The 18,268-nt window shown below is 44.2% G+C and overlaps 1 protein-coding gene across 1 annotated transcript; it reads right to left on the reverse strand.

Annotated features, from left to right (window-relative positions):
* Nucleotides 1–755: 755 nt before the first annotated feature.
* LOC101534433 (butyrophilin-like protein 1) lies at nucleotides 756–15,476 on the reverse strand. Its single transcript, XM_058665046.1, has 10 exons — nucleotides 15,110–15,476; nucleotides 13,675–13,802; nucleotides 11,372–11,719; nucleotides 9,351–9,632; nucleotides 9,046–9,246; nucleotides 8,164–8,184; nucleotides 8,049–8,075; nucleotides 6,738–6,764; nucleotides 1,860–1,886; nucleotides 756–1,523 (listed from the first exon to the last, which is right to left on the reverse strand). Exons 2-10 carry the CDS (start codon nucleotides 13,757–13,759, stop codon nucleotides 877–879), a joined length of 1,665 nt encoding a protein of 554 aa, XP_058521029.1. The 5' UTR covers nucleotides 13,760–13,802; nucleotides 15,110–15,476; the 3' UTR covers nucleotides 756–876.
* Between the last annotated feature and the right edge of the window lie 2,792 nt (nucleotides 15,477–18,268).

The following is an 18,268-nucleotide window of genomic DNA, read 5'->3' on the forward strand; positions in this document are numbered from 1 at the left end:
GCTATTTTGCTGGGCCCCCCATATGTTTTAATATGTTATGTTGCTGCCTTCCTTCATTTCAACCAATTTTAATATCAGCTTTGATTTATTTTACAAACCACTGTTCATTCAACATCACATTACTCAAGCTACAAGTATTTGCATATTTTGGCATATTATAACTTGTTAGTCTCCAGTTTTACTCCATGATGGTTTCAAAAGATGCATGGTATAATTTTCTTTTTTTTAATTTGCTAAGGCTTTTTTGTGGCCTGTAATAAGATCAATTCTGAAGAAAGTTTCACATACGAATGAAAAGTATGTCCTCTCAAGCATGAAAGGTTCTGTCAATATCAGTTAAGTCCATTTGTCAAACTGCCAGCAGACTCAAAGGTCACTGAAGGTAAGGCAATGATGTTCTTTGGCCACATGAAACACTGGAGACAGGCTGGTGAGGAATGTCCATTTATTCAACACGAACTCCAAACACAAATTGATGTTGAATATTTAAAAATGAGAGGAAGCTAGGGAAGGAATATTTATGGAGAACAAATTGGAAAAATGAGGAAAATACAATAATCTGAAGCAAATATAAAGGACCTTTGCCTTTCCTACAAGAGAAAGGAGGGAGAATCTTTTGACTTCTAATTTGGTTCAGCTCCATCCCAGCCTTTGCAGCCATTTGGGAAGCAAGACAGCAGATGGAAGATATTCTAAAGCTATTCTTTCATTCTCTCTCTCCACCACCCTCAAATAAATAACTACATTTTTAAAAAAACAGATGTGATTATTTATTTTAAAGGCTACTGGGACATCCAGGACAATCCACAGAGGCTTTAGTCACAACGAGTCAGCTGCACCAGAAAGGTCATATGAGGAATAAGGGAGGGAGGGGCCCTATGGGGGGCAGGGAAGTAATGGAGACTCAGCCCCTGGGAGAGCACCCACAGTACCAGAGCCAGGGTTGAGTCCCGCTCCTGGGGGCTTCCCAGCCTCTTCCAAAGAAGGAGAACCACTCAGCGTCACAGGGCGCCTGTCAGACCCACCCACTGGGGAGCTCAGGGTTACAGCTCCTGACTTTATACTGAAATATGGAAAGAGGGGTTCAGAGAAGGATGCTGGGGAGAATGAGAACATGTGGGACCCATCAATCATATTATAGAAGGAGATGTCCCGTCTATCATAGTCCAGGAAGACTCCCACTCTGCAGGGATTCTGCCTAGGGGATAGAGCTGTGTTTTCCATGGTGAAGGCAAAGTATTTATCTATAAATCTCCCTATAACCCAGAACCCCTTCTCTGGGGATTCTTTATATGGCCCTGCCCTTATCACATTCTCCCTACAGACCCCCAGAGTCCACTCGCTACCCATTTCATCCCTGATCTCTATCTCCCAGTAACATCTTCCTGATGTGATGCTCTTAAAACCCAACACACTGCAGCGGACATCTGGGTTCACACAGGAAGCCCTCCAGGTCACACTGGTTCCTTTAGCAGAGATGGCAAGGTCAGCATGGGCAGTGTCTGGATCCAGAGTGACAGACCCTGCAGAAAGAATTCCCAATCAGGCAAAGTCTTTTCTTACCTAATAAACAAGGTGCTAAACCAACTCCAAAGGACCCAGCTGCATGGGTGAGGGGCAAGGCCCTGAACCAAGGGCCTTGAGATTCAAGCCAATGGCCTCCTAACAGGAGGAGGAACCACAATGCTCTAAGAGTCAAATGTGTCACAAAGACCTGAGAACACTCATGTTTGTTCCCTGTCACCACACCCCACCACTGTTAATGGTACCAGCATCTACATCACCACAAAGAACTGAAGGAGAGGACAGAGCCATGGGAACACAGGAGGAACACCCAAGATGACCATTAAGTCACTCACAAGCCTGGAACTCTTCCTTCCGCCAATCTACAAGAGAACACATATTTATATCAGGCTCTACAGACTGCACACAGTTACTCAGCACCTGCTTAACTGAGACAGTGATGTGCAAGTGATGGGAAATGTTTGTACACACACACATACACGCAAAGCAGAGCAGAATCCTTCCTGCAAACAGCAAACATAAAGCTAACATCATAGAAATGAGAAATTGGACCCTGAGATCAAAAAACAAAAGCCATTACCCACGTTTTACTATCAACCTGTGTTAATTTCCTAGCCACAAAATCATCCCGAAACCTAGATTTATCTGAGAGTAAATTGGGGATATCAAAATTTCAATAATGTATATTATTCAATTTCATTTATATACTGAGTACTGACTAAACTTCAGGCTGCTTCTAACCCATGATGGAGGGAACACTATTGACTAGGTGGAAGACAGAGTCCGACTCCCAGAGCTGTCAGTGTTTGGATCCCAAGAACCTGAAACTATGATAGGGACAAGAGCTTTGCTGGTGGGATAAAGGTTCAGAACTTTAATTTAGAAGAGTTCACTGCATTATCCAATGGTGCTTATTCTAATCAGATGAACCCAGAAATGGTTCTCAATCTCCGTGTGCTCAATGTATGATAAAAACAAGATCTGTAAACTGCAAACATTGCTGGCTATAAAGACAGAGCACTGGGGCCCTGAACCACACCAGGCTAAAGGCTGAAAGAAACCAGACCCAGAAAGAAATATGGACTCGCATGCATTTATCCCAGTGAGACCTGTTATGATATATATTACCCCTAAAAAAGAATGAACTTTAGGCACACAAGAAATTCTACTGAAGTAGGAGAAATTGGTGTGAAAAATACCACATCACATTTTTGTTCTTGTTTTTCTTAAAAAAAAAAAAAAAAAAAGCACCAGTAAAGCTACTGATTAGGTTCTCCACAATCCACATGTGAGTGCTTGGGCCTGATACCCAAATCCAGCTCCAGCTTCAGCTCCCAATGCTTTCTTCCTGCCTGCACACTCTGGGAGGCAGCAGAAGATGAATCACATAGTTATATCCCTGCCACCCATGTGGGAGTTTAAAAACAAGTTCCTGGCTCTTGTATTTCGCCCCAGAATAGCACTGAACAATCCTGGATAATTGGATAATACGGCAATTACAGAGTGGAAAAACAAATGAGAGTGTGTTTTCATTCTCTCTCTCAATTTCTCTCTCACCACCCCCCCAATTCAGATACTTAAAAGATAACAGAATATGGAAAGGACACCTTTTATAGACAAACATTAGCATGGTTGAAGCAGAGAGGGGACATTCTAGAAAATAGTAAAGGACTGACGGAAGGCAGAGTGGCACCTGGAGACTGGCAGACATGGGAAAGCAGCAGTAACAACAATGGTGTTGCAGTGACCAGGTATCCCAGTAACATACCCAGCAGCAATCTGTACTACACCAGTGAACTGCACCAGCAACCAGGTAGGAGTTCATTGGGAATCAGCAAGTAAATCCAGGCAAGAAACTGCCTGTCCTGCTGGTTTGTTTGATTTGACCAAGAACAGAAACAAAGCAGCCAATCCCAAACTGGTAGTGCAGAAACAACATGGATTTAACAGTCCAGACACCCAACAGAGTTGATCTGGGCATAATGGTGTGTAAAGAGGCGAAGGCTATGGAGCAGAACTGTGTATGCAATAAAGTGGAAACACATTCATTTCTGGCTCAGTGATTTGCAACAATGTGACATCCTATAAGTTCCACCCAACATGAGTCCAGGTAGCCCTCAGAACTAATGGCCAGTAGATCAAGAGCTCCATGAGTGGCACATCAGGCACCCTTTTGTACAGTGTGGCAAAGGCTTTGAGACTGCAGGGACAACAATGAGCTGTGTGTGCACTGAGTTGGAAGCAAACTCACTAAGCTCAGTGCATTGCACTGGTGACCACTCATTGGAGGGAGTGGCAGAAGTGACTGCAAACAAAGATCTGGATACCAACTGAAATAACTAAATTGAATTGTAGACCTGTGAGTGACAGATCCTAGAAACCTGCCCTAATTAGAAAAACCTGCAAACCAGAAGTACAAGGACCAAGAGCAAAAGAAGAGACAGAGGCACAATGAATATTACTGAAGACTCCCCTGCAACAGAGCAAAATCCTTTGCCAACCTCATAGTTAACTGAGGAAGACATTGTGAAAATGGGGAACACAGAATTCAGAAAATTCATTATAAAGCTTCTTATCAACAATGTGAAGTACATACAGGAGTTCAAGAAATTTAAGGTGTTTGTCACACAGGAAATAAAAACATTGAAACAAAATCAAGCCAAATTATTGGAATTTTTAATGGAGCAAATTAAAAATTCAGTGGAAAGTCTCGGTAATTGAATGAAGCAAAAGAAAGAATCTCAGAATTAGAAGATATTTCCTGTCACCAGGGGAAACAAACAAAAAGCTGGAAGCAGAGCTGGATCAAGCTAAAAACAAAAAATTTTTATTCAAGAATTGAAAAGCATTATTAAAAGGCCAAATATAAAAGTTATAGGAGTCGTAGAATGTGCAAAAACAGAAGCTTGGTTTGAAAAAGGTATTTAATGAAATATTAAAGGAAAATATTATAAATCTGGAGAAAGAATTGAGAAACAACATCAAGGAAGGGCACAGAACTCCCAACAGGGCTGACCAAAAGTGATCTTCACCACAACACATGATAATCAAGCTCTCTTCAATTGAACATAAGGAAAAGAACCTTAAATGTGCACACGAAAATAAATCAGTTTTCAAACAGAGGAATGGTAATTAACCTCACAGGAGACCTCTCACAAGAAACTCTACAGAGCAGAAGAGAATGGAGTGACATATTCCAGATTCTAAAAGAAAAAATTGTTGGCCCAAGATAACATATCCAACAAAGCTTTCCTTTGTCTTTGAAAATGAAATAAAACTCTTCCACAGTCAAGAAAAGCTGAAAGAATATGCCTCTTCCAAACCTGCCCTACAAAGGATACTTAAAGATGTTGTCATGACAGAGAACAGGAATAGCATTCACCAAAACCAAAGGTAAATGCAAAGAACATCCCAGTAAAATAACAACAGACGACTAAATCAATGAACAACCCATTGCTAAAATGACCAAATTAACTACCCATTCATATTAACGCTGAATGTAAATGGCTTAAGCTCATCAATCAGGAATCATAGATTAGTAGACTAAACATAAAAACATCTATTTGTTGCCTACAGGAGAAACATTTCACCAACAAAGATCATCCTATCATACCTTATGAATTTTGATGATTTTGTTTTCATTTTCATTTCTTTAAAACAGTTTTTTCTCCTATTTCTCATCTTCACTGACTCATGTCATATAGTGACATCATTTTATTCAAGAATGTTCTTTATTTTCATTTCTTCAGTGACACATTAGTTGTTCAGTAGCATATTATTTAGCTTCATGGCATTGTAAATCTGCTTTTTTCTTCCTGTTGCTGATTTTGTTTTGTGGCTTTTCATATAAGGGGATGTACAGTAACTGTGTAATGGAGACTATCATAACAAGTAGCATATTACTTAACTTCATGGTTTTATAAATTTCTATTTTTCTTCCTGTTGTTAATTTTACTTCGTGGCTTTTCATTTTAGGGTAGGAGTAGTAACTACGTAATGGAGCTATCAAACCCAGATGTGAGGATAGATTGCAGTATTTGTCTCTATTCCCAGATCAAAGATGGACTCCCAATGAAACTGCTGAATATATCTTGACAATGGAATGTGGGACTCTCTGCCATTGTCCATGCTTGCAATGATGGACTTAACAACTATTTATGAAGAATGATGTTATTGTAATAATATAGGGGAACTCAGGATGGAGGATATTTGGGGAGGGGGTAAGGGAAAACCAAGGAGCTATGACACTGTATTATATAATAATAATAATTTCAACAATGGGAAAAAAACGAGAAGCAAGTATTTTCAGCCTAGTGGTTCAATTCCAAATACTGACTTCAACTTCATTTGAGTATGCAGACCCTGAGAAGCAGAAATGAGGGGTTGGAAAACTGACATCACATAGGAATGCTGGACAGAGTGGCCAGCTACTGGGTTTGATCTTGCCCAGCACTGCTATTGACAGAAGATGGGGAGAGAACTAGCAAATGTGCTGGCTCGCTCTCTCTCTCTCTCCCTGCCCTCATTCAGCCACTCCCTGCCTATCAAATAATCCATCCAGAATCTCAGGATGCTGCACATAATTTCAGATATTTCATAGGTACCAACACAGAAATCTATCCACAAACAGCCCGGACTGTCTGATTCCATATTTAGAACATTTACTCAGAGTAACTCATTCCTCAGCAACCAAAGATGTGTAGAGGAAGACACACAGCTTGAACAGAGGTCAGAGCATGAAACAAAAAGAGCAGCATCCAAGAGGACCAAGAAGAGACAGGAAAGCAAAACTGCTACTTGCAGCATAGCGATCTGGGGATAAGAGGGTCTAGAATTAACAACCCTCTTAGTGACATCTGAGGTATAACAGGCGGGTGTGGCTTCCAGCATCTTCTAGAGACCAGCAATTCCTGATCTGGAGAGCTGTCATCCTGTTGCTCTCTCACTGTAATCACGACACCAGTGAAAGATCAACTAAACAAGGACTTTCAGAGGGTGTCACTAAACAACAGTGACCTGCAGTAGACGGAGATCCCAGAATGCAGGAAGAGCTGTGCTCCCAAGGACACGTCCCTGCTGTCCTCCCATGGAGGCCACAACAGGGACAGGGAGACGGGGCACCCCTCTCTCATGCCAGGGGAAGTCCAAAGACAGATGAAGGGCAAGGCAGGGCAGGAGAGGACAGGTGGCAGAGGAAATGTCAGTTCACTTACCAGCATACAGCTGCGCCTTCCTCCAGGCTGAAAGAAAACACACCTGTGAGATCACAGCCACCACCTGCTCAGCCCCTGCCTGCCCTCTGTGCTGAGGAGAGAGACAGCAGGAGGAGGGAGGCTACACAGGAGAGGCCTACTGCGGTGTCAGACAGCAGAACTATGGAAAATTCCCTGGGCAGAGATCAGGAAGTCTGACTACAGGTGCACTTGCACCCCTTACCCTTGCTTTGTGACATGTGACTATCAACTCCCTGTCCTGGGCCTCAGAACCCACAACTTCCTATGTCATTTACTCCTCAGTGATGCTTATAAGAAAAAAAATGAAGTGTATATGACCTTAAAAATTAATGAAAAGCATAACTGACTTTGTGACAATTAGTTATCAAATAGTGTTTCCAAGAAACAGATTTGAATACAAAAGGAGAATAAGGGACTGACTCCGTAGTATAGCACATTAAGCTAACACCTGCAGTGCCATCATCCAACATAAAGTACAATTCAAAACCAAGTAGTTCTGCTTCTGATCCAGACCCCACCTGATGCACATTGAAAACCAGAAGAGGGAAGTCCAAGTGCTTGGGCCATTGCACAAAGGTAGTAAACCAGGAAGAAGCTCCTGGTCGCAGCCTTTTGTGGAGTGAACAGAAGGCGGAAGACATCCCTTTGACTTTCACTCTCTATAATTCATTCAAACAAATAAAATAAATCCTTAAAAATAAGAATGAAACCAGAATGAGAAGACCCACCATCCTTATACAATATTTCTGGAGAGAAGCATCAGTACTCACAGAAATATTCATCTCCCTTCACATCCCCATACCTGGTCAGCAGCCCAGTCCTCTCCCTATCCATTCTCAAATGTACCTGCGAGAAACAGCAGAGAAATGGCTCCCCGGTGGCATTTTGGGAAGCAGATGGGAGCTCACACTCCCAAGAATCAATGAACCATTCATCTCTATCCCACCTCTCATGAAATCTAGAGCATCTGCTTTTGGCTTCCTGGTGCAAGCCAACGGATCAATGCATTGAAGGCCAAACATTAACAACACTCATAAGGAAAATGGGACACAATTGGAGTAAAACCCAGGATGCAGTATGTTCTTCTTGGTACATTTCACACCCTTGTCCTAAAGCATAGACAGAAAACAGTTGCACAGATGAGAAAAAGCACTGTGAGCAGGTCTCTACCTCCCACCACCAAACACTGCAGTCAGCAGAGAAGGGCCTGTGTCTAGACAGAAACAAGGAGGGGATACAGCTGGGCTCAGGAGGGACAGGAAACCTCAGCACATCTCGAAAGTCACTCACCAGCCTGGTACGCTGCCTTCCTCCTATCTGAAAAGCACACACAGGAAACAAGTGAACTGAGAGCCACAGTGTCCTCTCCAAGGGACACAGAGTCAGGAGGGAGAGCAGAGCTTACCGAATTCTGCCTGGAGCTCATCTGAAAGAGAGTGGAAACATCATGAACTCAACTCCAGGAAGAAGAGAGAAAATGTGCCCTCTCTGGTGGGGGAGCAGTTTTTTGACTCCTGCCTACAACATCGGCCATCCCATCTCAATGCCATTCAAGTACATGTTGTTTCATCAGAAGCAGTTTCCCGCTAGTCACTGTGGGAAAGCAACCATATGGGCCTTGCTTGGATAAAATTAAAAGCTCTTACCTTTGGCCTTTCCTAGCCACAGGTATTATGCCCATTTGAAGAAAGAAAAATACACTTAAATGGAATATTTCTCTCTCTCTCTCTCTCTCTCTCATATATGATTATATAAATATACTTATATAAGTTTATATATATATATGTGTGTGTGTATTTCCAAATAATATTTTTAAATCTTCAAGGTAAATAAATTTTCAAAAGAAAATAAAAAAGAACCAGTTTCTCAGATCGGGCCAAAGCACAGGTCCTGCTCTGCAGCAATTTGAATGGCCAAGAGCAATCTCCTCAGGGACCTTTACATTTGACACTGTAGCCATTAGACTTCTGCCAGCCACCCTCCATAGATTTGTTTTTCTCTTTAATAATAAATCCAGTTTGTCTATGAATGCCTACCCTTTCCCTTTCTCTGTTCTGCATGTAATTCCAAACATTCTCTGTGTTCTACAAAAGTTCTGACTCCAGACCCACCCACACCTCCATACTTCTTCCCCTTTTACCCCATCTTTTCTGTTCCTGCACAGCACCTGCTCTTTGCCTGATGTCCTGGATGCCCCCTGGAGCTGCACTCATAGACACAGGTCATTCAAGGTTGTCCCTCTCAGCACAGCTCCTGCCCCCACTCTGCCTGGCCCTGCCCTGCCTACCTTTGGACTTCAGAGCCTCCTCCTTTGCCTGCTGGTCTTCCTCCTTAGCCCGTTTCAGATCCTTCTGTCTCTGCCTCTCCCACACCTTTGCAAAGTGTTCTCTCTTGGTGACAAAGCCAGCCACACCCAGTAGCAGCACCAGCACAGTCAGGCTCACAGCAAAAGCTGCCTTCCAAGGAGAGGCCTGAGGAAAGAAGGGCTCTGTGCCCAGCAGGAGAGCCAGTCAGGGGTGCACCCCAGGCCCACCCAGCACACCAGGGACACCACCCTCTCCAACCCTGCTTGGAAGGACAGACAGCACTGACCTGGGATTGGGATGGCCATGACCTTCTCCTGGCCCAGGATGGGATTGAGGATGGAACAGGTCACATCCCCTGCAGAGCGGTCTCTCACCACCACAGCAGCCTCCACGCTGAACAGCCCTGCTGCATCTTGGGTGTGGACCTCAAAGAACTCCAGGAACTTCTCTCCGCGGACGTCTCTCCACTGCACCTGTGGCTTTGGGAACCAGCCTGAAACCTTGCAAACCACACGAACTCCATCCTTCTCTGGTCCTTCAATGTGCACTTGTGGGGCAGAGCCCAGGCCTGCAAGAGAGGAGCTGTGGAGGTCTTGGAGACCCATGTGGGGCACATGGTCTCAGCAAGGTTCTAGTGTTGCCCACTTTCAGAAGGAGCCACTTGTGTTGCATTCTGGGGACGCCATGGAAAGGTCATGCCCTGAAGGAGACCAAGAGCCCTGGGACCCCTGGGAGGCATGCGCTATGGTACTTTTATTACTGAGGGTCAGAGACAACAGTAGATGTTTCTTCCCAGGACTGCATCCTCAATTTCTAGTCTTCATCTCACACACCTCAAAAGCATCTACTTCTATCCCAAAGCTTCTCTTTTAAATAAATCACTTTCAAAGTTGTATACCTCCTCAACTTCTTTGCCTCATATGTACATCACTATGAACTACCTCAACCAGGTTTCCTTAAAGACTCTTAGAACTAAACATTTCAGAAACAAATACACAACGTTGACTCATTTGTGATAGAGCTTGTCCTCTACCAAATTCCTCACACTCTGACTCTGGTGTTGGTCATGTGATTTATTTGGACAGTAAGAGATTAATGTGACAACCAGAGGTTTGAAAAATGTTGGGGCCATTGGCTTTGCCTCAGCATTACTCTGGTATCTTCCACATTTTGACCTGATTTCTCTGCAATACTCCAAGCCCCAAGGTCTTTGCCCTTAGGACAGACACATCCTGTCCGAAGGACTGCTTGATTAATTATGATTGGCCATGGTCAGCAGCCTGTGCAGGCCCACTGCCTTCTTATGTACAATCTAGAGGGGACTCTTGGAATCTCACTGCAGTACTCAGGTGCCTGCACAAGTGTTTAGGCTGAATGATCTTTCCTGTTCACGGTGAACAGTGTTACTCCAGGACAGACTATGTCTTGATTGCAATATAGTCATTCTTGCCATCTCCACCTCCTCCAATGGCCTCCTGGTGTGCCAAGAGTAAATCTCACACACACTCCCATGCCAAGGGTTTCACTCTGGGTACCTCCCTGTAGTAAATACTGTGCCTCCAGAAACATATAAGACACTATACCTACATCTTTTCAGCCATGCTCAAATCATCCATAAAGCCACACATGCAACGCTGTGTAACCGCACAGTTACCTTCACTCCCCACCCCATATCCTGATCCCCAACTCCTGGTGCACTTGTCCCCTCCTAATATCATCTGTTTATTTATTAATCTTGCTTTTTCTAGCTCAGTCTCTGGAATATACACTCCAAGGGCAAGGACCTTTTCTTTACTGACCTTGGTGCCTAGAGCAAGGCATGGCACACACAAGGAGCTATACATATGGGATTAATATTGACGTGGTTGGCTGAGCTTCTGTCCCTGTTTCTGCCTCATTCCCTATCCAGCATGCTGTTAGTGAGTCAGGGAAAGCTGTGGAAAATGACGCAGGACTTGGAGCCCTGCACCTACACAGGAGACCTGTAAAAATCTTCTACCTCCTATTTCCACTGCATTGCAGTCTAATGAATGAACGGGTGGGGAGAAGATCTCTCTTTCTCTTTCTCTCTCTCTCTCTTTCTCTCTCTCTCTCTCTCTCTCTCCCTCCCTCCCTCTCTCTCTCTCTCTCTTTGCCTGCCTTTGAAAAACAAATGATATTTACTTTTTAAGATTGGTATTTCAAATATAAATCAGTAAATGAACTGGCTCTTTCTCACATACAAAGTGAAACGTTAAATTGCATGAGTTTCCTGCCAAAACCAATCTACCCAAGGTCTGTGTCCAGAATACAGACCAAGATACCAACCTGCCACCTTCAGTTCTAAAATGTCTTCTTCATAGTAATCTCCCTTCTGGAAAAAGCAGGTGTACTTCCCATTGTCTGAAACCTGGATGTTCCTGATGCGCACAGCAGCCTGCCCCAGGGAAAGGAAATCCCTCACCAGTGAGGTCCGCCCTGCATACTGGGGCATCAGCTCCTCATTCTGCTCCTGGCCGTTCTGATAGACGAGCACTGCTTCCGAGAACTTGGAACGGAACCACCGCAGCTCCATGTCCTCTGCATTCATGGCTGGTGACAGGGAGCAGGGCAGAGTGGCATCACCACCCAACACTGCCACTATCGGGTCGGTTGGACCAGTTACCAGGAATTCATCTGTGGACGCAAACACAGGGCAGAGAACACTGAGAGACATAGACCAAGGACAGACACACAGACCATCAGGAGGGGGAACAGACAGACTGGGAACAAGTGCTGAAGGTGGGACCCCAAGGATGAGGATTGAGCAGTGATGACTCTGCATCTAGATAGGATCTCAGACCATGAGTACATGGCCCAGAAATGACATCATGGATCACCTCAATTGCCTGGCTACTGGCCCCAGGCTGTCCCATGAGAAGAAAACTCTACCCCCATGGGTCTCACTCCTGAGCATACACCAGAATCAAAAGTCAGACTGTAAAACTCAAATCCCAGACCCTATCCTCATGGTGCACGTGTCTGGAATGAGTACAGAAATTTCTAAGCACCCCCCGGTAGCTGACACTGTTGCTCTAGAAACCACACTTGGAGAGCCACAGCTCTGACTTGGTGTGTGTGAGGACATCCTGGACACTGACCACAGCACACATCTGAGGCTTCTTCAGAACTCCTAAATCTTTCAGCCACACCCTTAGAAATGTCCACTCCCACATCTAAGTGTATTGCTTCTACACATATTAATCTTACCCACTAAGTTTGAAGTTAATCTAAAACAAACTCCAAGGATATTTCTACAGTAATCCTGCCCTTGGGGCCAGCACTGAGTATAGCTAATAAGGCAGCCAACTGGAACACCAGTATCTCATATTGGAACCTGTTCGTGTTCCTGCTTCTCTGCTTCTATTCAGTTCCCTGATAATGTGCCAGGGAAAGTAGCAGAGGATAGCCTGAGTGCATGTGCCCTGCACCCGTGTGGGAGGCCCAGAAAATGCTTCTGGCTTTAGACCAGCCCAGCTCCAAGCATTGTGGCTATATGGGGAATAGAACAACAAATGAAAAACATCTCTCATTCTCTCTCTCTCTCTCTCTCTCTCTCTCTCAAATTCTGCCTTTTCAAATAAGATAAACTTTAAAGAAAAAAGGGAGGAAAGGAGGTCAGTCATTATCTCTACGTCCTCACCCTTGGCATCTGAGCCTCGTGACAGAGTCAAGGGAGCACCCTGCTGCAAGACAAGTTACCATGTGCCAAGATACATATGCCAGGGGCCCCCTCAGCACTGCGCTGCTCCACCCTGGCCCAGCCAACCTCGTCTCTCACCAAGTGAAGGCAGAAGACCAGGCACATGGCTCTCTCTCCAGTACAACATTTGAGATCTGCATCCCTACTCTGCCAAGAGCACTTCTGTTCTCCAGTGTCCCCAGGCCCAGCAGCTGCACCCCGTATTGTCCTGATCATAGCTCCTGCTTCTCCTCCCCAGAACCAGTATGCTCTGCTGCTCATACCCAGGCACACTGCAGCCTCTCATAGGCTGCCTCTGTGGAACCATCTTTCATACATATCCTCACAGCTAACCCCTACCCCACATCCTGATCCGCTCTCTGTCTGCACTGTCTGTCTCACTAAATGCGGCTGCTACCCTCATACACCTCCTGCACCCCTGCCTGCAGGTTCCCTGTTCTACCTTGTTTTCCCATACTCGTTTCCTTTCACAAACACAGGCCTAAGAGCTGCTCACTGTCCCTGCTAGAAGGAAAGTCCCAGAGGGAAGAGCACAGCTCTACTGAGGGGCTCCCAGACAGCACTGGCACAGAGTGGACACAATGACATGGCTGGGGGGAACAGTGACTGCTGAGCATACCTGGACAGGAAGGAAACCAGCAATTAGGAAAATGTGGTCTTTAAGCTTTTGATGCTTACTTTTTAAACACATATCAGAAAAATCCTTGGGCACTTGTCAAGATCCCTCAAACTCCTTGATGTTTATTGACTAGCCTTAAACATGTAACAAGCCTCAGGGTTTGGGAGCACCATCCTCTTTCAGACCTGGGCCTCCACACCTTATCCCATCCTACAAGAGAGCATCAGGTCCTCCTCCAACCCCAGGGAGGATAGACGGGGACACACTTACCTGCAGAGCCCCATGTGGACAGCTGCACAAGGAAAAGCAGTGAGGGGAGACTGCATAGCAGAGTGGGGCGGTAGCCATGTTCCATATCCTCAGAGCTAGGAGATGGGAAGGGGAGGAGACAGCTGGACCTGCAGACAGAAGCAGGAAGCAGGTTCAGCACAGATGGTCAGTTAGGTGGTAACAGAAGGGTGAGGGTCACCCCATCATCCTTGACAGATGACGGTATCCCCTACAGGATCTTCAAGCCAACCTCATGGAATCCAGGGGGCCCTGGAGATAGGAGCGCCTCAGATACAAACCCAATCCTCACAGAACCCATGTGCTCATCACAGGCACCCAGCAGCCTGTCTGGCTTTTTGCCTGTGATGTCAAATTACTTGGAATCCCAGTCCAGCCCCTTCCTGCATGGACCCAGAACAGACCCCACATTCAACAGGTACCCAAATAATTACCCAATGACAGGTGAATCCCCACTGTCTATGCAGGATGATTTCTCCATGAGCATTTAAGGACCCTGGAGTGAGGCCACAGAGACAAGGACGTGAGCCATGGTCAGAAAAAGATCCCATCCACTGCTTGTAGGAGAAAGAGGAAGAGGGCAGCTTTGGTCCTGGAAGGACAGGTTCAAGGGCTCCTCTACTGGGCTCCATGTAGCTCAGCCATGATGTCGCCACTTCAGGCACAGTCCTTGACATTTCTTGCTTATTTTCTTATTGGCCAAACAAGAGGTAGCAGCCTCACCCACAGTGCAGTTAGAGTGACATGACTTTGTATTAAAACAGTTACAACATAAAATTAGAACAGAATGTAAGGGCCAGTGCTGTGGTATAACTGGTTATGCTGCCACATTGCATATGGATACTGGTTCCATTCCCAGACACTCCAGTTTAGATCCAGTTACCTAGTAACATGATTGAAAAAACAGCAGAACTTGGCCCAAGTGCTCAGGAAACTGAAAGCCATGCAGGAAACCCAGGAAAAAACTCCAGGCTTCCGGTTTCAACCTGATCTAGTCCTGGTGATTGCAGCCATTTGGGGAGTAAACAAGCAGATACATATATCTCATTTTCTCTCTAGCTGTGCTTTAAAGTAAATAAATGAAACTTTTTAAAATAGGGAAATTAGAAAGAGGGAAAGAAAGAAAAAATATGAAGGAAGGAAAGCAGGTAGGAACAAATGAATGAACAATGGAAGGAAGAAAGGAGAAATGTAGTCCTAGATGGTAAGAAATAGAATTGAAAGAAATGAATAAGGACACATGGCATACTAAGGTTGTCCTGGGTCTTCCTGGGTCTTATCTACTTCCTGGATAAGTGAGACTTGTTCCAGCCGCCCTCTCTTGCCACCCTGTTCCTCTCAACATTCTCAGGCTCTTCCCAGGCAGCTGCTCCCTCTCTCCTCTTCCTCCCTCACAGGTGTCCTCAAACCAGCTTACCTGCTCCTGTTTGTCTCCAATGTGAACGGCTGTAACTTCCTGCAGGATCTCTAAACGCATCACATCCAGAAACTTCAGAGCCACAGAGACCCCAGAAGCCAGGATATCTACTCTCCAAGGTGCCACCTGCCCTCAGAGTCACTGAGTCCACTTCCAGGTCAACTGCTGGGCTCAGGGCTCCTACTCTGAGGATACCATGGGCTCCTAGAAGACCATTGCAGCAGAGTGGGCACAGCTGCAGCAGCCTCTGCAGAGCCTTTGCCCCGAGGTCCACTGAGCCCTCCCAGCCACGAACGCCAGCCCCTCTCTTGGTTCTGCCACTATCTAAAGTGAAAGCTATCCCAGCAACCTGAGCAGGAAATGCCTGCCCTGTGGACTTTGTCCCCTGCTCTAAGCATAAGCAGTTACATGGATCACCCAACCAACAGCTTTCCTGGGTGTGGTGGCAGCACAGGCTTGCACAGCTCAAGCAGGCCTTCAGACCCTCCTCTCAGTCACCACCTCCACTGTACATCAGGGAAACTTCCAAGTTTCTGAAATGTTGGAGACTTTTAAAGAAACAAAGTAGCAGCAGCAGTAGCTAAATCTTATTCAATGTGTATTAACTGTTAGGATTTAAACTACATGCATTAGATTCCTGCTACCTTCTTATCACACCTGTATTGAAAGGTAGAGTTGCAGGGAGACTGCAGCCTCTAGATTCCCCAGCTCTCCCTCCCAGCCCAGCCCTGCCCTAGTTCCAAACAACACAAAGTGAGAAAGAGCTAGCAAAAGGGACATGGATTCTAGGGTCTCCACTTGATATATTGCCTGGAAGCTCCTCTCACGCTACAGACCAACCCTTCGCTCTGCTTATCAGGGAACAGAGGCAGTGCCCAGCCCAGGTCATAGTTTCTGTAAGACACACGAAGGGCCCTAAGAGCTGGGCAGGAGGGCAGCAAGCAGCAATCCTCCCCTTCCAGCCCCCCAAGACCCCAGCCCAGCAGCTGTAACATTACTTTGTTCACTGAGCCACCAATGATTTCTTGCTCAAACTACAGTATACCTTGGATTACTACCTTAACTTCCTTTTAAAACTTCTTATCATGCTTATCATTTATCTGCTTCAAGTGTTTTTAAAACAACTTCAATTACACACCTAAGACAAAGAAAGTTTAATGAAAATTGTATTAAACCTACTATGATTTTAAAATGTGATCAATAATAGAAGTTATTAACCATTTTTACTAATATAGATTCATTTGCTTATTTCTTCATAAGGCAGAGTTACAGAAAGAGATCTTTCAACTGCTGCTTCACTCCCCAGCCTGGATGAAGCCAAGAGCCAGGAACTCTGTCCTAGTCTCCCATGTGCAACAGAGACTCAAGTCTTTGAACTTCCATTGCTGCCTCCCAGGATGCATTCACAGGAAGCTGGATTGGAATGGAGGTTCTGGAGCTCTTACTGACACCAGGGGTTGCAAGGCCCCAAGGTACTAGACAACAACATCTGGCCAAAAACTTTTCTAAAAGGTGCAATCTTGCAAAAAGGAATGCAAAGATTCATTCCTTTTACATTGTTAAGAATACTTCATTGGGACATCTTGTATTACAGAAAAATATCTAGAAATGTTTTATAATCATGGATGTTATTCTCCTATCCATTGTTTAGTATGTAAGATTTCCTCCCGTTCTAATGGATGCTTCTTCATTTTGTTGCTTGTTTCCTTTGCTGTACAGAAGCTTCTTAGTTTGATATAGTCTCATTGATTTGTTTGGCATTGACTGACTCTGCCTTTGGTGACTTTTCTAAAGTCTTTGCCTATTCCTACATCTTTTAGAGTATTTCCTATATATTCCTCTAATAATTAGGTGGTTTCTGGTACAGGTTTAATCCTTTATCCATTTAGAGCTGATGTTTTATATATATATAATGTGAAAGGTGTAGTGTTATTTCTTACATCTGCAAGCAGACATCTAAAAGTCCCAAAATCATTTGTTGAATAAACCAATCTTTTTTCCCTGATTATGTTCAGTTCTCTTATTGAGGATTGGCTGACTGGCTGTACATGTGTGGGCTCATTTCTTGTGTTCTGTTCTGTTCCATTGATCTTTTGCTCTGGTTTTCTACCGGTTTGAGATTGGACAACCACTACCCTGTATTATGTCTTGGGGTCTACAGTTGTGATTCTTCTCACTTTATTTTTATTTTTCAGGATAGCTTTGGCTATTTGTGTTTCTTTGTATTTCCAGGTGAATTTTTATGCCAATTTTCCAACTCTGAGAAGAATGTTATTGGCATTTTGATTGGGATTGTATTGAATCTATAATTACTTGGAGTAATATGGACATCGTGATGATGTTGATTCTACACATCCAGGAACATGGTAAACTTCCCCATCTTTTAATGCCTTATTTCATTTTTTTAAATGTTTTTTGATTCTCATCATAGAAGTCATTGACATATTTGATTAGGTTAATTCCAAGGTAATTAAGATCCTCCTCTATTATTTTCAAAGGAACTGTTCAAACAAATATTTTCTAAGCCATGGAGATGTTTGTGCATATTAAGGTAATCAATTATGTTTATTGATTTTGCACCTTGCTACTTGCAAAACTCTCTTATGAGTTCCAATAGTCTCATTGTTGACTCTTTTGGTTCTTCTATATATAGAATCCTGTTGTGCAAAAATGTATTATTTGACTACCTCATGTCCCATTTGAATTCCTTCAATTTATTTTTCTTATATTTAAGATGTATTTATTTTTCATGGGAGGGCAAGTTTACAAACAGAAGAAGAAAGAGACAGCGAGAGTGAGAGAGAGAGAGAGAGAGAGATCTACCATTTGTTGGTCCACTCCACAAATGACTGAATCGGTAGAATTCATCTATTCCTGGACTTTTTTTGTTAGGTGGGATTTAATTGCTGAGTCAGTCTCCATCCTGGTTATAGGTCCATTTAGGTTTTTAGTTACCTCTTTGTTAAGTTTTGGTAAATGGTTTGTGCCCACAAATCATTCTATTTCTTTTAAGTCTTCTGATTTGTTGGAGTATAGTTGCTTATAATAGTCCCAGACCATTCTATGAATAAGTTAACCACTGTTGTGTTTCCTGATTTTATTGATTTGTGTCTTCTCCCTGTTTTTTTTGTTGTTGTTTTTTTTTAAGTTGGGCTAATG

The sequence above is a fragment of the Ochotona princeps genome, chromosome 1 (genome assembly GCF_030435755.1).
Source record: "Ochotona princeps isolate mOchPri1 chromosome 1, mOchPri1.hap1, whole genome shotgun sequence".
Classification (NCBI taxonomy): Eukaryota; Metazoa; Chordata; class Mammalia; order Lagomorpha; family Ochotonidae; genus Ochotona; species Ochotona princeps.

Excerpts from the sequence above, each read along its gene's own strand:
- LOC101534433 (XM_058665046.1), bottom strand. The coding sequence starts at position 13,759 with ATGGAACATGGCTACCGCCCCACTCTGCTATGCAGTCTCCCCTCACTG. Across the intron at positions 9,633-11,371 it reads TTTAGAACTGAAGGTGGCAG|GCCTGGGCTCTGCCCCACAA; the intron begins GTTGGTATCTTG and ends CCTCTCTTGCAG. Across the intron at positions 8,185-9,045 it reads GGAGGCTCTGAAGTCCAAAG|ATGAGCTCCAGGCAGAATTC; the intron begins GTAGGCAGGGCA and ends ACTCTCTTTCAG.